The 17,380-nt window shown below is 37.7% G+C and overlaps 1 protein-coding gene across 6 annotated transcripts in view; it reads left to right on the top strand.

Moving 5' to 3' along the window:
* Positions 1 to 17,380, top strand: part of BBS9 (Bardet-Biedl syndrome 9) — a 590,293-nt gene that overhangs the window by 374,188 nt on the left and 198,725 nt on the right. For 4 of the 6 annotated variants that reach the window (XM_073678269.1, XM_073678271.1, XM_073678270.1 and 1 more), the window contains 3 exons: positions 144 to 246; positions 599 to 703; positions 8,356 to 8,370. In XM_073678269.1, the coding sequence (XP_073534370.1) occupies positions 144 to 246; positions 599 to 703; positions 8,356 to 8,370 (223 nt within the window). The remainder of the gene's footprint in view (positions 1 to 143; positions 247 to 598; positions 704 to 8,355; positions 8,371 to 17,380) is intronic. The other 2 variants (XM_073678273.1, XM_073678268.1) reach the window with 1 other exon arrangement.

The following is a 17,380-nucleotide window of genomic DNA, read 5'->3' as shown; positions in this document are numbered from 1 at the left end:
ACCTTCTTGCATGTCCTAATTTATTGTTCAGCCATAAATAACTCGTGTGTTCTAAACAAATAATGTGATAAAAGCTGTCTAACTGTTTCCTGAATTCTTTCCCAAACGTCTTCATTTATTTTCTGTGATTGTTATCTCCTTAGTTCTCCATACGGACCAGACTACATGTGCAGAAGACAGTGCTGTCCATTAGTGTCCCTCCCTTTCTAGCCCTTACTCAAGATCAATTCATTTTTCATTCTATCGGTAAGTGGTAAAACTGTCCAAAATTCATGCTCGGCTTATCATAGTCTTCCTGCTTAAATTTTTTTGGACAAATCTCCATGTAAGAATTGATTGTTATATGGTTCCTCGATTTATCGGACTTTGTGACTGATATTGGTGCATGTAAAGCTATATTCTGAAGAATGTTTATTGTGTGAGTCTGGACAGTGCAAAAGTGATTTTGTGTTGAGTAACTTAAGTGGTTGCAGTAATGCAGGTAAAGTTTTATTGCTGAAGATCATGTAAAAAATCTTCCACTATTAGAATATCACAACATTTTTTAGTCTAAAGTTTTATCTATCTGCCTCTTACATTTTGTCTTTTTTGTTTTCAGATCCAGGAATGCCTAAATCCATAAGCACTTCAGTGTACCTGAAAGAAAATGGATCCCCAGCCGACCTTGAAGGCAGCGCGGTTGTGTCATACAGTACACCTACAGGTGACTATTCTGACAGCGCAACAATAGTAACTAACAATTGTATATTATTGATGGGAGTCCGTCGTCAAGTTTATGCTGTCCTGACACGGTGCTGGAATCAGGGCATCTGTTACTACTCGAATAGAGCAGCAGAATCCTGACAGATTTCCCTCTCTATAGTACAGCTGACACTGATACTAATTTGCTACTTCTAAAGGGAGACGATAGTCAAAATGATCTTCTGCCAGAACGATCTCGTAGTTACATATGTGAAGTGGGTAAAGGGATAGAATTATCACTGATTATCAGAATGAATACTGGAAATTTGTTCTGAAATTTGTGGCCTTTCCTTTTTAATATTTCTCCAAGAAAGCGAACTATGACTTGTTTCCTCTAAAGATTAGTAATATCTCTTTACAGCCTTATCTCTGAAAGTTGGCTAGAGAATGGTGGCCAAAGATTCAGAAATTATTCTGTTATTTTTGCCATCGTCATCCCAGCACAGTCCCAGTCTTATCACAAGAGAAAGGCTTATTGCTTGAGACACACAAAGACCTAGCCGGGTGTTTGCACCAGTAACAAGGACAGATTACAGGATGGGCACACTGTGCGCCTTTCCACCGCCTTGTGGACATAGAGGACCTCCACCACACACTTTTTTCCCCACTTATAATCTCACCCCACACATCTCAGGGTATGTTGAATTAAGAGAATGGTAAGGAAGGACACACGAATCCTGTATGCAACATGTGGCGTGGCAGCTAGTCGCTGGTTGGATCATATCTTTAGTGGTGAGATAGAACAAAATCATCAACACGGATGCAGCAGAAATTTGTAATGTGTATATGTGACATTTTTTTTCTTCCTACACGGCCTATATGGGCAAAAATGCCAATATTATTATTTTTTAGTATTCAAAATCTATTTAAGGTTAGCCTATTGGTATTATTTTTTTTTAACAAACTTGGTGAACTCCTTTTGTTTTTGGTTTGTACACTTATGGTGCATATATTTGGTTCTGAAACAGAGTATAAGGGCAGAACTGATGAATATTTCTTTAAATTGATATTGTGAATAAAATGTATTAGTAAGCCATCCTTAGCCATATGCCATCACTTGTTTCAGTGAGTAAACCTCTTTAAAGCATAAGACAATAAATATCTTGTTTGATCGGTCAAACAAATGCACAACGCATACAAAAGCTATGTGAGTATATATTAAAGCAAAAAATAAAAGCAGACCCTTATTGCCAACCAATTGTTTTTAAGTTAATTTTTGTGATGTGCTAAAATTCTGACAATTTCAAAAAAATCCCTTCTATAATATTTATTAGTAGAATATCATCCGTGTGAAGAGTGAAAGACTGCAGAGCAGTATTTACGGGCACAATAAGAGATTTGTGTTTCTGGAATGCTTATTCCTTAATATCTTAGTACCTTTGAAGCATACAAGGTGCTCCAAGCACTTGTGTCCAGAAGCATGTGTACTGCAGGGTTTGCGTATGTACTTTGTACTCATCTCTCAGCACAGGAGTTTCTTGCGGCACATAAGCTGTTTTATTTTTGGTGTAAAAGCATTGTGACACTAATAACTTAGTCTTTCTTATCATCAAAATATCTGTTTTCCATTTGATTAGAAATACAATGTGACTTTATTACAATTGTAAAATATTTTTTTACATATTATTTTCTATATCGTATGAATATTGAATTCAACAGTCTTTGCAAACAGAAGATCTACAGCGGCATATAAAAGTTTGGGCACCTCTGATCAAAATTACTGTTATTGTGAACAGTTAAGCAAGTTGAGGATGAAATGATCTCTAAAAGGCCTAATGTTAAAGACGACACATTTCCTTTGTATTTTAGGCAAATATATGTATATATTTTCATCTTTTACATTTTAAAAATTACAAAAAGGAAAATGGGCCGATGCCATGATTTGGGCACCCTTGGAGATTTGTGTTCTCAGATAACTTTTGACCAAGGTTTCAGACCTTAATTAGCCTGTTGCAGCAAGGTGATGCAAATTTACCAGCTTTAGGCCTTTTTCACACTTCGGATATTTCTGGAAAACCAGTACGGGAGATGTCCATGTGTCAGAGTCCACCTGTGTGGCATACATATGGCAACCGTGTGCCGCATCAGGATCACACATACCGGCACCTGGGAATCAGTGGTACAGTCAGCTCTCATCCCAGGGGCCGGGTGCTGAAGGAATCTCTAATCATTGTCTCCTGCTTTCGCTGCGATCAGCACCAGCAGGGGACAATGTTGACAGTTGTATTGTGTCCCCGCTGTGTCCAGAAAGTATAAAAATAAGAATAAAATAAAAAAATAATTATACTCGCCTGTCCAAAGTTGAAAAAATCCTGGGGCTCCCACTATACCTATGTATGGTTCAGAGTTCATTACTAGTGTTTTTCCACGAATGCAATATGGAAACTGACACTATACAGCTGCATAGTTGAGTGAGTTATTCAAGGGCACTCTTCCTAATCATTAAGCGGATATTCTAGGTAGTCCGCCCCAGATCATTCCTTCCTTGAGTGCGGTTAGCTTCTGAACTATCCTGCATGGCTAGAAGGACTCAGCCATGGAGTGAAGCTTTATTATTATTATTATTATTATTATTATTATTATTCATATTTATTGTAGCCCCATTTATTCCATGGTGCTTTATATGTGAAAAGGGGGTATACATAGCAAAAACAATTACAATAATCTTGAACAAAACATGACGGCGACTGGTCCAGGAGGAGCGAGTACCCTGCCCACGAGGGCTCACAATCTACAAGGGATGAGTGAGGATACAGAAGGCGAGGGTAGTGCTGGTCGTGGAGCGATGGTTAATACAGGTTGTAGGCTTGTCGGAAGAGGTGGGCTCAGCACTGCTGAGCTGTATGGGACCTCATTTGCCACCATAGACCCTTTTTAGCTTGTGAAAGATGCCTTAAACAAGCACTTGCAGTTTTCTTTCTGTAGCTGTAATCCCCACCTGATTCTGTCACTCTCTGCATTGCTTTTCCAACTAAAGTCAGTCCATATGATTGAATGACACTGTGATTATCCTTTCTTCTATATTCTAAATAAGCTAATATATTATAAAGAGGCTGACCTATGATTTTCTACATTATAAATGAGTGACAGATGCTGAGCAGTCATCATCATTATCTGTGATAGCATATTCTATTGTCCCACTTGGAGAACTTGGTACAGTCCATGCAATTTCAGATCAAAAACACTTCTGTTTCTGAAATGATAACCTCCTTTAGAGAAGATAAAAACATAATTCATGGATAAAACATGGATCAGTTTCACATAGATGATTACTTGAAAGTTCACATGTCCGGTAGTATATACTAAATATTTATTTTTCCACCTTCAGTAAGCAAAAAAACAGATCCTTTTCACATAGGAGTAAAATGGATGGCTATTTAACGGATCTATTTTCCATAGACTTCATTGTTAAAAAAAACGGATCCAGTTGAAATCAGTATTTTTCAGGCGGACAAAAAAGTTGTGTCTGCACAACCGTTTTGTCAACTGATTGCTGCTGGATCAGTTCAGAAGGATGATTACTGGACATGTGAACTTAGCCTAATGTGGTCATACCACTTATACAATCTGCACCTGACAGACCCCAATCTAGGATGGAGCCTCCAGTGCAAGTGTCAACAGGTTTATGTACTCCCAACTTGCACCAAAAGAAAGCAAGAAACAAAATCTTTTATATCTACATCAACATTAAAGTAACATTTATGACCTCTGCAATTGAAGGGCAAAAACAACCTTTGAGATCTAGAATGATTACGACATTAGTGGTATAATAACCGGGGGCATTTTGCTTCAGCATATGCCAGCTCTCCTGAAGTTTGATTCTCTTCAATGCATTGGATGTTAATTGAAGGCCATTATGTTACATTTATCACCGTGCAGGGGAGCATTACTTTATGCCTTTGTATATTTACGAAGTAATGACCTAGAACACCAGAGTATAAATATTTAGCAGAATAAATTCACCACTCCATATAATGGAAAGTCATAGTTAAAAAGTGTTCAGAGGGAAGTTTCACCTGCGTATTTGTCACAATGAAAAATTAGAATTTATGGTTTTGAAAAACGTATTTTTTTTTTTGTTGTTGAGTAGCTATTATGAATAAATACCCTTTGACATCAACGTATGATCATCACAGTCCTGATCATTACCCATGTAAACAAGCCCGGTAATTAGCCGACAAACGAGCAAGTGATCTTATGTTGGCTGATTACCTCTCCTGTACGGACATAAAGCTTTTTGTCATGAGCAGATCCCGTTGTGTAGACAGAAAGAATTGTTGTCCCCTGGATATGGCACAATAATGATAAATGCCACATGTAAAGATCTTTCTGTATCATCAGTTGGCTATCTGCCCATGTAAAAAGTCCCTAAGAATTCTACTGTATGTTTAAGCTATTCATTGCCATTACCCATTAGACAAAGTGATGGTTATGGTTTCAATGTGCCTAAAGTAAAATGATAACACAGGAGCCTGCTCAATAATTGTTTTTCACTAGTGTTTTTGCGCTCAATGGTAGCACAGACTGTCTGTGGTACATGGTGTCTCCTAGATTTTTATCTCCACCTCTTTACAATTATATTATATTCTATGTCTTTTGAGACTAAAAAAACCTAGGAAACAGTGATGATCATAGACAGTCTGTGCTGCTATTGAAAGCAAAATTACTAATGAAAATGTCTTTGAAAAATGATTGCTGAGCCTGCTCCTCCACCGTGCGGCCATGTTACCACGTAGCTGTGTCTCCTTTCCTATTGCATTTTTTGTGCAGAAAATCTACTGTGTTTACCAGTGGTTTCATGAAAATCATGACTACTCTGCTGTTAAAGATCCAATTCAACTGATCATTTTTTGGCGCGCTTGTTTCCCCATAGGCTGAGAAAGTGAATATATATATATATATATATATATATATATATATATATATATATATATATATATATATATATATATATATATATATATATATATATATATATATATATACTACCGTTCAAAAGTTTGGTGTCACCCAGACAATTTTGTGTTTTCCATGAAAACTCATACTTTTATTTATCAAATGAGTTGCAAAATGAATAGAAAATATAGTCCAGACATTGACAAGGTTAGAAATAATGATTTTTTTCTGAAAGAATAATTTTCTCCTTCAAACTTTGCTTTCATCAAAGAATGCTTTCTTTGCAGCAATTCCAGCATTGCAGACCTTTGGCATTCTAACTGTTAATTTGCTGAGGTAATCTTGAGAAATTTCCCGCCATGCTTCCTGAAGCCCCTCACACAAGTTGGATTGGCTTGATGGGCACTTTTTGCGTACCATACGGTTAAGCTGCTCCCACAACATCTCAGTGGGGTTAAGATCTGGTGACTGCGCTGGCCACTCCATTACAGATAGAATACCAGCTGCCTGCTTCTTCCCTGAATAGTTCATGCATAATTTGGAGGTGTGCTATGTCCTGTTGTAGGATGAAATTGGCTCTAATCAAGAGCTGTCCACAGGGTATGGCATGGCGTTGCAAAATGGAGTGATAGCCTTCCTTATTCAATATCCCATTTACGTTGTACAAATCTCCCACTTTACCAGCACCAAAGCAACCCCAGACCATCACATTACTTCCACCATGCTAGACAGATGGCGTCAGGCACTATTCCAGCATCTTTTCAGTTGTTCTGCATCTCACAAATGTTCTTCTGTGTGATCCAAACACCTCAAACTTTGATTCGTCTGTCCATAAAACTTTTTTCCAATCTTCCTCTGTCCAATGTCTGTGTTCTTTTGCCCATATTAATCTTTTCCTTTTATTAGCCAGTCTCAGATATGGCTTTTTCTTTGCCACTTTGCCCTGAAGGCCAGCATCCCGGAGTCGTCTCTTCACTGTAGATGTTGACACTGGCGTTTTGCGTGTACTATTTAATGAAGCTGCCAGTTGAGGAGCTGTGAGGCGTCGATTTCTCAAACTAGAGACTCTAATGTACTTGTCTTGTTGCTCAGTTGTGCAGCGAGGCCTCCCACTTCTCTTTCTACTCTGGTTAGAGCCTGTTTGTGCTCTCCTCTGAAGTGAGTAGTACACACCGTTGTAGGAAATCTTCAGTTTCTTGGCAACTTCTCGCATGGAATAGCCTTCATTTCTAAGAACAAGAATAGACTGTCCAGTTTCACATGAAAGTTCTCTTTTTCTGGCTATTTTGAGAGTTTCATAGAACAAACAAATGTAATGCTCCAGATTCTCAACTAGCTCAAAGGAAGGTAAATTTTATAGCTTCTCAAATCAGTCAAACCTTTTTTCAGCTGGACTAACATACTTGTGCAAGGGTTTTCTAAACATCCATTAGCCTTCTTACACAGTTAGCAAACACAATGTACCATTAAAACACTGGAGTGGTGGTTGTTGGAAATGGGCCTCTATACACCTATGTAGATATTGAAATAAAAACAAGATGTTTGCAGCTAGAATAGTCATTTACCACATTAACAATGTATAGAATGTATTTCTGATTCATTTAATGTTAGCTTCATTGAAAAAAAAAGTGCTTTTCTTTAAAAAATACTGAAATTTCTAAATGACCCCAAACTTTTGAACGGTAGTGTATACATATATATATATATATATATATATATATATATATATATATATATATAAAACAAAAGTTGCGTTTTTATATGCAGAATCCCGTTGTTTCTCCACTAAAAAAAATGCTTCAAATTAGCACCAAAGGTACATAAAAAAAAACAGAAAACGCAGCAATAATCAGAGCAGATTGCTATTGCATATTTTGGTGACGATACCTGCTGAAACAAAGGCATTTTTGCTAGTGGGAACAAGGCCTAATAGTTTTTACAAGTTAGAAGCCCATAGTATACGGCACTACAATGTCTATGGTGGTCCACAAGATCCCAAGTAGAATTCTAAAGCCTTTTAATGAAGGTGACTGCGACAAGCCATGATTTCATTGATGTAATATAGGAATTGTTATTTATAACACACTTTATTTACACAACGACGAATAAAGAAAGTAGACGTCTTATAAGGCCGATACATAAAGTACCAGAAGAAAGGGACGAATGACAGAACCAAAAAATACCTATTTAATTTCTGTCTGTGCTTTGTGGCTCTATCAGATATTTGCTTATTAAAAAGCTGAATTTGAGCAATGTATAAAATAAAAAAATAAAAATTGACTTCATGCTGTTGCAGAGCCAGAGGACACTGATAGTGTTATATGATCCAGTGTACACATTGAGTATTCACGCTATATACTCGCTGCTAACAATATCATGCCTTTATTACGCTTCCTTCCGCCTGTCGATAAATGCTGTGTGTAATCCAGGTTTGTATAGCTCCATGGCTAGAGGGCCCACCATTGAATTGAGGAGAAATGCACTGCAGATTGCGCTATATGTAAAAGGCTCGAAGTTGTTCATAGCCTATTTACCTCATCTTTCTGTAGCTTATTAAATTTCCATTTAGTAGCTAATCTTTATTGGATTAACCATTTTCCAATGTTATATGCTATGTTCCAGCTAAAGTGCCCTAAAGTTTACACAGCTGTTCTTTTATTAAACATTTCTTACCTTTTTGTGATTTTTCTTTCTCCATTTTGCTGCCTGTGACATTAGAACTGAACCCTGAAGGTAAGAATAATGAACAATAGACCTTGGCTGTTTATTCATATGTACAGCTCTGTTGCTAAATACCGTATATTATATTCAAGAGCATGGTAAACCCTGAACACAACGCCCATTAATAATGTCCCGTAGAATAGTTTTGAGAATACCCCATATTCTTTTTTTACCTTGTAATTTTTTATTATATAGTTATATTTATTATAAACTGTTATGAGTCCGGGTGCTGGGACCAGAGGGGCAGAGCTAAGTGCACACTCGGCCTGACCAAGGTTGCACGGCGGCTCAATCGAATCCTTGAACCAGGGAAGGACCGAGCAGAGGGACCAGGTGCAACTCTGGGACCGACGTTGTATGAGAGCAGGTGACTCCCACGGGTCAGATGGCAGGAATTGACCGGTGCAGCGGATGAGCACAGCAGGAAGGCTGACGGGCGCCCTAAGCACAGTGCCCGGGAAGCTGCGCACAGTCGCGCCACAGTAGCTGCAGGACGGGAGCCGGAAGATGCCGGATCAGGGCCGTGGCGGTGAGGGGAACGGCGTCTCTGCCTGGCAGGAGGCAGAGATGCCAATGCTACACATAGAACTGTATTTATGGCGGCAAACAGGGATGAGTCCACATGGTCAATGGCCAGGAACTGAGATGTTCAGCAAGCTCATTTGGATTCACATTCTAGCTATTTACATGATTATTCTGAACCTACATAAAAATAATAAAAATTGTAATATTGCCGCAATTACTTTTTTCTTGACTGTCATGTATATTGTGGTTGGACAGCAGAAAACTAATCGCCAAATGCTGTTTCACCCAGTATCTGCTCCGACTCTCATGCCGGGCCACTGGTTTCTTTCTCTTAAAAACTCACCTGGCCCAATTCCTACATCTGCCTTCCATTACAGGTGCCATCTCTCTGGCTTAGTGCTGATGGCGGAAGGGAGTGGCGCTGACACCATTGCTGGGTGCCTTGAAATTTAATGTATTTTACAAACAATATTAGATGCACACCCTTTTCTAGACACATTCTAAACTTGTCTAGTGATTTGTAAACAGTGTGTAAAAACCATTAAGAAATGTGACACATGGCACGTATATTAGAATTCTGACTCCATTTTAGACAGCACTTTCAATAGCAAATCTCCCTGTGGACTTGACTCTGGGCTGTTTTAATCCCTCTCTTGCTTGCTGATGTTGTCATTAATTATGTCACTATGTTTTTGTACTGGTACTGCGTTTGAACTCATCGATGCCTGCTTATTTTGTCCTTGCTACCATCCCTTTGGTTTTAACCTACAGTAAAAGTTTGGGCACCCCTGGTCAAAATTACTGTTATTGTGAACAGGTAAGCAAGTAGAAGATGAAATGATCTGTAAAGGGCCTGAAGTTAAAGTTGACACATTTCCTTTGTATTTTAGTAAAAAAACAACAACATTTTTTTAATTTTTTAAATTGCAAAAAGGAAAATGGGCTGATGCAAAAGTTTAGGCACCCTTGGAGATTTGTGTTCTCAGATAACTTTGACTAAGGTTTCAGACCTTAATTAGCCTGTTAGGGTTATGGCTTGTTCACTATCATCGTTAGGAAAGGACAGTTGATGCAAATTTCCAAGCTAGCTTTATAAAAACCCAGCCTCCTCTAATCTTGTGTCAAAAAACAGCAGCCATGGGTTCTTCTAAGCAGCTGCCTAGCACTCTGAAGATGAAAATGGTGGAGGCCCACAGAGCAGGAGAAGGCTATAAGAAGATAGCTAAGCGTTTTCAAGTTGCCCTTTCCTTAGTTTGTAATGTAATTAAGAAATGGCAATTAACAAGAGCAGTGGAGGTCAAGATAAGGTCTGGAAAACCAAACAAAATTTCAGTGAGAAATGTTGCTTGTAGGATTGCTAGAGAGGCAAATCAGAACCCCCGCATGACTGCAAAAGACCTTCAGAAGATTTATCAGACTCTGGAGTTGTGGTTCATTGTTTTACTGTTCAGAGACACCTGCACAAATATGGCTTTCATGGTAGAGTTATCAGAAGAAAGCCTCTTTTGTGTCCTCATCATAAAATTCAGCATCAGAAGTATGCAAAATAACATCTAAACAAGCCTGATGCATTTTGGAAACAAGTCCTGTGGACCGATTAGGTTAAAATAGAACTTTATGGCCACAATGATCAAAGGTATGTGTGGAGAAAAAAGGGCACAGAATTTCAGGAAAAGAACATCTCGCCAACCATTAAGCATGAGGGTGAATCAATCATGCTTTGGGATTGTGTTGCAGCCAATGGCACAGAGAACATTTTAGAGGTAGAGGGAAGAATGGATTCAATGAAATTTCAACAAATTCTTGATGTAAACATAACAACATCTGTAAAAAAGCTGAAGTTGAAAAGATGATGGCTTCTAGAAATGGATAATGATCCTAAACACACGTCAAAATCCACAATAGACTACCTCAAAAGGCGAAAGCTGAAGGTTTTACAATGGCCCTCACAGTCCCTTGCTCTGAACATTATTGATAATCTGTGGCTAGACCTCAAAATAGCAGTGCATGCAAGACAACCCAGGAATCTCACAGAACTGACAACATTTTCCAAGGAAGAATGGATGAAAATCCCTCAAACAAGAATTGAAAGACTCTTGGCTGGCTACAAAAAGCGTTTACAAGCTGTGATACTTTCAAAATAGGGTGCTACAAGGTACTAAGCGTGCAGGGTGCCCAAACTTTTGCATCGGCACATTTTCCTTTTTGTAATTTTTTTAAAATGCAAAAGATGAAAATATATATTTATTTTTTTACGCCTAAAGTACAAAGGAAATGTGTCATCTTTTACTTTAGACTTTTTAGAGATCATTTCATTTTCAACTTGCTTAACTGTTCACAATATCAGTAATTTTGACCAGGGGTGCCCAAACGTTCACATGCCACTCTAGCTTGCTAACTACCTTGTTGCCAACTCGCTCCACTGGCCAATAGCTGCTGTTCCCTGTTTGCAACCCAAGGGCTTTTTAAGGGAAGGCCAGATCCCCAGTACAGGGATTAAAAAGGGGGGATACTTTATACAAGTAGTTTCCAGAATCCTTATATTGTCCCCTTTAAGGGAAAAATGCAGTGTTTTACAGTGTCAATATAATGAATGCGATTTCTAAAATCTCCTTCACACAGTGCAGTAATTATTTTTTTTTACTGATGCCACATTTTTTATTAATGCAGCCTGTCAGTTTTTTCAATGGTTTTGCTGCAATATTTTCCCATTGCGATAAAAATGGTTTAGAACCAAAAAAGTGTTAAAAAAAACACCAAAAAAAGCTTCAAAAATTGCACCAAAATGTTGCTTAATTTCTACTGCTATTTTTGCTCATTGCCTGCATTTTTTATGCAGAAAATAAAATGTATCAAAAAGCTACGTGTGAACATACAGTTTCCTACTGGTGCTGAACCATAGTGTTGTAAAATAGAGTTAAAAATGTAAATGTTTATAATGAATGCAGCGCAGAATTGCAGTGAAGTTCGATGTTGTTAGATTATGCAGTTAATTTTTAACTCTTACTTTTGGGGTTTATGGAATGGGGGAACATTGTGTTACCCACTCTTCTCCAAAATATATAATTATTCTGACATTTAGAAAATAATCCAGGAAAGAGGAGCTTGACAAGACAATAAACCTTAACAGTTAAATCCTACAAATAAATGAGTGCTACACCAGTTGAAAAAATATATATCAATCATTATTAATTTTACAATACATAATTTTTTTTAAAAACTATAAAAAAAATAAGGGGACGTTAAACAGAAACAGGAATCTCACACAGATTTTTGCTATGTCCACTTAATATGATGTAATAATCTCCCAGAAATAAAATGACAGTGCAAGAAACAATTGCTCCTACATACTCACATAAGAAGTGCTATGTAAATCAATATAATAGCTCAATGCTAGTCAAACACGTGCACAAAGTACATGTTACCAATGTATCACTTCATATGTAAATGTATGCAGAAGGAGCCATGATTAAACATGTAGAGCCATGGATCCTAGTCCTATTACATTGCTCACAATGAGGCTACTAGAAGGAAGCTTCAGGCATCACATATACAAGATACCAACTTATGATACAAAACTCAATACTGCAATAAGAGCAAAGTAACATGGAGAGAATCAGTGAAAAAAAAAGGATTCATAAAACCTGTGTGGGTCCTGCAGGAAATACCCCTGACGTGCGTTTCATGTGAGTTTCTCATCGGAATCTTGTATATGTGATGCCTGAAGCTTCCTTCTAGTAGCCTCATTGTGAGCAATGTAATAGGACTAGGATCCATGGCTCTACATGTTTAATCATGGCTCCTTCTGCATACATTTACATATGAAGTAATACATTGGTAACATGTACTTTGTGCACGTGTTTGACTAGCATTGAGCTATTATATTGATTTACATAGCACTTCTTATGTGAATATGTAGGAGCAATTGTTTCTTGCACTGTCATTTTATTTCTGGGAGATTGTTACATCATATTAAGTGGACATAGCAAAAATCTGTGTGAGATTCCTGTTTCTCTTTGACGTCCCCTTGTTTATTATCGTTTTTAAACATTTTTTATGTTTTGTATAATTAATAAAGATTGATATATAGTTTTTGAACTGGTGTAACACTCCTTTTTTGTAGGATTTGTCTGTTGGTAGTAGGAGAGCCAATTATTATATGGTCACTAATAGGTATCCAAACCTTAACGGTTGTTGGAACTTTATTGTGCTGATTGAGTGCCTTCCAACAAACCCTGGTACAGTTATTGCTTTTTTTCTTGGGGCATCCTTAAAGGGAGTTTGTCACCAGGATTTCACATCCCAAATTATTTATATGTGCAGGTAGGTCTTTCAAGACAAGTCTAGCATAGAGACTGTCATTCAAGCAGGAGGAGGCGGTTGTAGGCAAAGAATAGAGCTGGAGTGACACAGGCTTCAGAACTTCAAATAGCTACTTAGTTTCATTTGCATCTCACTTCAAATGCTGATTTCTGAGCAAGGAAAGAATGGACTGGTAATGTAAAGATATTGCAGGACTTGTCTTTGAAAGAGTGACATGGGTGTATAAATAGTTTGGAGGGTGAAATCCTGCTGACATTTCTTATAATATGATGGAATTTTGTCAAATAAAATGTTCATAAGTGGCTGTCTAGCTGCTCGAAACCCCACAATTTAAAGAATGGGAGGATGGAACCTCTTGTTATGATCAGCATGTTCTCTGCACTTTTTTTCATGTCTAATTGAAGTGGCTTAAAATGTAACTGTGGGAAGATAATATAAGTAGAAGTTCATCATTATTGGTGCATAGTTACTAAATAATATTTGCAAAAGAAAAGACTGGCGGTAAATTCGAATTATACATTGTTAGTCCATTATATTTAATAAGCACAGAATAGGTAATACAAATCTGATCGCTGGGAACCCCACTAATCATTAGGACAAGACTACAGTGCTCCTGTTCTGTACAGCAGTAAGGAGGAGGCTGAAATGAGGCCAGATGAGGATGGACTCTGCTGCTCCATTCTGCCATTCTATGAGGCTGATGGAAATAGATGAGCGTTGTGCTTCACTACCTTCATCAGTCCCATAGAGTTCATGTAGGCATGCTTCACCGCCACTCCATCCAAACTATTTTAGGGACAGGTGACAAATGTCCATTTACTGATGGAGAGAATCAAAGCCTTCACATAAAACTGAATTTAAAGAAAAGAATCCATGAATTAGATTTTTAACATTGCATATTAGTTCTCAATCTTAGTGTTCTAAAGGAACTGATGTTGGTGAGTTTTCTGGTGTTTCTTCTTAAAGAAAACTTAAAGGGGTTGTCCAGTGCAGAAAAAAAATGTAGGCATAGAACATTTTAAAATAAAAAAAAAAGAAACAGAAGTCTACTCACCTACCAGCAGCACTATTGATCCAGTGTAGTCCGCTTCAGAGGTTCTGGGAATGATATCTGCTCCGTTCAGAAATCATAGGAATGCTGCCGGGATCAGGTGACTAGAAGCATGGTTCATCGGTTGTTTTTGTCATGACAAGGTTTTCTATTCACCTGACGGCTATAGCCAGTTACAGGCTGTGACTTCTATATGGAGCAAATATCTCTATGGGAGCCTACACAGACCTGCTCAGCGAGCGGCCTGCACTGGATCCATGGGGCTGCAAGTAAATTAGTATGCCTCTGTTTTTATTGTAAAAGCATCCATACCCTGTGTTTGTGTGGGTCTTCTCCGGGTTCTCTGGTTTCCTCCCACACTCCAAAGACATACTGAAAGGGAATTTAGATTGTGAGCCCCAATGGGGACAGTGCCCATAATGTCTGTAAAGCGCTGTGGGATTAACGGAGCTATATAAGTGAGTAAAATAATAAATACCGGGGAAAAAACAACAACTTTCTTTAGGATCATGTACTGTAACTTATTAAAGAGCGGTGAGCACTGGGAGAATGAAGTTGACCTCTTCTTCTACTACTGCATTAATGAAAACCACTTCTCCAGAACTGGGAAGTGTATGTGATTATCATGTGTTTGTCCTTTTATTATTATACCCTGAGTAATGTTGTATGGCTCCTGTTCATCTGCAGATTCTAGCTTTCTTAGCCTCTGGTAGAATGTGACTTCTTTGTAACTTAGCTTTTTGTATTTGCATGTTCTCTGCACTAGGGGGCACTGCTGTTCTACACGTGGCACAGAAGGGTTTGCAGTTCTCTTCAGTGTAGGATGACATTGTAAAACATTAGCCTGGAAGAAATCGACACTCTCTAACTGAACATATAATGCATTCAAAGAAATAAGGATGCTTTGTAGTCTTTTTTTTCCCCTAATAGCTTTTATTTTATATTTCTTTACAATTCCAGAATATTTGTATTTATAAATCCCCCCAAATCTTATATATTTATGTTATATTATGTTTCTCACAATTTATGTAGTGAAGGCATGAATTATAACTTATGCAATGAAGTGAATGTGATAACTTCACGAGTTTGTGTGCCAACATAGAAAGTATGGAGACATTTGTGAGAATTATCATTGATCAATTAAAAATCCATTCCTTCTGCATTTAGCAGCTTGTTGAAAGTCTGAACGTTTAGTCAAGTGAACCCAGGATGAGGTTAATAGCATTTCCACCTGAAATTAAAAGTTCACCAGTACATTCAGGTTCCTCAGTTGTCCCTTTTTATTCCATGCTTTTATAGTTCTATACTTTTCTTTCCTTTTCTGGTTTAAGAAGTAACAGCAGGAAATTGCTGTTTTTACTGCACCCATAGGGCTTGTCTCCCAGCTTTCATAGCCTTCCGATGTGCGACTCTCAACTCTCCCAAAATCACAGGAGAACTATGTACATTGGCCGTTCAGAATTCAGGGGAAGTGCAGCGTTGCTGTAAACATTAAACGGATGAAAAAACAAAAATAATGTAATAAGAATTATATATACTTAGATTTGTGTGTATATATATATACTTTAGTTTCCTACTTTTACCTTGGCCAACCTACTGATGTTTATGAGCTTTTATTTTTAATGGTTTACCTTTCATTGCATTGAGAGCAAAGTTTGGCTTGAAATCCAGGACATCCACAAATGTATCTTTTTTTCTGGTCAGTGATTAGTACGATGGGATGTAACTGTCTTAGGCACCTTTTTAGTTTCATACGAGAGCAAAACTTGGGAATGTGGATCTTCTTCACCGCAGGATGTAATAGTGCCCTGGAGGTAACGCCACCCTTACAGAACTATTCATGTTATAGGATGTCTTCGACTAAAAGATTTATAGAATATATTCAGCATTGTCTATATTTAAATTCAGTATGAAGTGAAGGACAGCTGTGGTTATGTACAGTCTGACATGTACACTCTTTTATATTTTGGCCATTTTGTGCAAATTTGGTTTATTAAATTAGTGTATTTCCTTTAGTTTCAATATCTAAACCCCACGACTGCTGAGTGTCGGGGGCACATAGGAGAACTACTAAGGAAAGTAGTTCTGGTATGATAAACCCCTATCCAGGTGTATCTGACGTGCCAGGCATTGATTGTCCCAGCTTGACTGTTTTATACAGTAAATCAAAACAAATTAATTTCAGTTATTTAAAATAAACTCTAGCCCGGACCTATAATATTTTAAAGTATGTAGTCAATAACACTGAACATATTAAGGTGTCAAACAATATACCCAATTCTCAAGGGACATTTGATTTTGTCATTTGATTGTGTAAATTGGATGGAGCCCTCAGCTCTGTATTGAAATGTCTGAAGATAAGATGAAAGACCTTCCGATGAATGCTGCTGGCTACCGTGACTCAGATCAAAATTATGCTTTATACATTACTGCAAAGAGTTCTGTCTTGGCAACAGATACTGTCTGTAGCATTCGAGGTACAAAGGAGGACAAAATGATGCAACGCAGATTTTTATCCATTGATTGACACCTAAGGCAGGGATGGGGGTGGGAATGTCCTTCTATGACCACAAAACTTCATTATAAATTCTCAACATTAGCAACCAATAATTATAATGTGGCAGGTAATTTGGTTAATGGGTATTGTCAACATCGAGCTTTTAATCATTCGTAACAAATGGTCATCACATTAACTATAGATAGGACTTTCATCTATGTAATGGGTCTGTATTTCAAAAGAGAATGTGGCAGGGAGGCGCAGGAAGAGAGCTGTTCTGAAAAGCTCTGGTCTAATTAGTTTTGACCTATTATGTATGTGTGTGTGTGTGTGTGTGTGTGTGTGTGTATATGTACAGTACAGACCAAAAGTTTGGACACACCTTCTCATTTAAAGATTTTACTGTATTTTCATGACTATGAAAATTGTACATTCACACTGAAGGCATCAAAACTATGAATTAACACATGTGGAATTATATACTTAACAAAAAAGTGTGAAACAACTGAAAATATGTCTTATATTCTAGGTTCTTCAAAGTAGCCATCTTTTGCTTTGATGACTGCTTTGCACACTCTTGGCATTCTCTTGATGAGCTGTAGGCCATGGTGGCATGTTTAGGCCAT

The sequence above is a fragment of the Phyllobates terribilis genome, unplaced genomic scaffold (assembly GCF_046119375.1).
Source record: "Phyllobates terribilis strain yellow unplaced genomic scaffold, ASM4611937v1 Scaffold_4__5_contigs__length_816908805, whole genome shotgun sequence".
NCBI lineage: Eukaryota > Metazoa > Chordata > Amphibia > Anura > Dendrobatidae > Phyllobates > Phyllobates terribilis.
The sequence above is the reverse complement of the archived record's forward strand: the minus strand, read 5'-3'. Positions and strand labels throughout refer to the sequence as shown.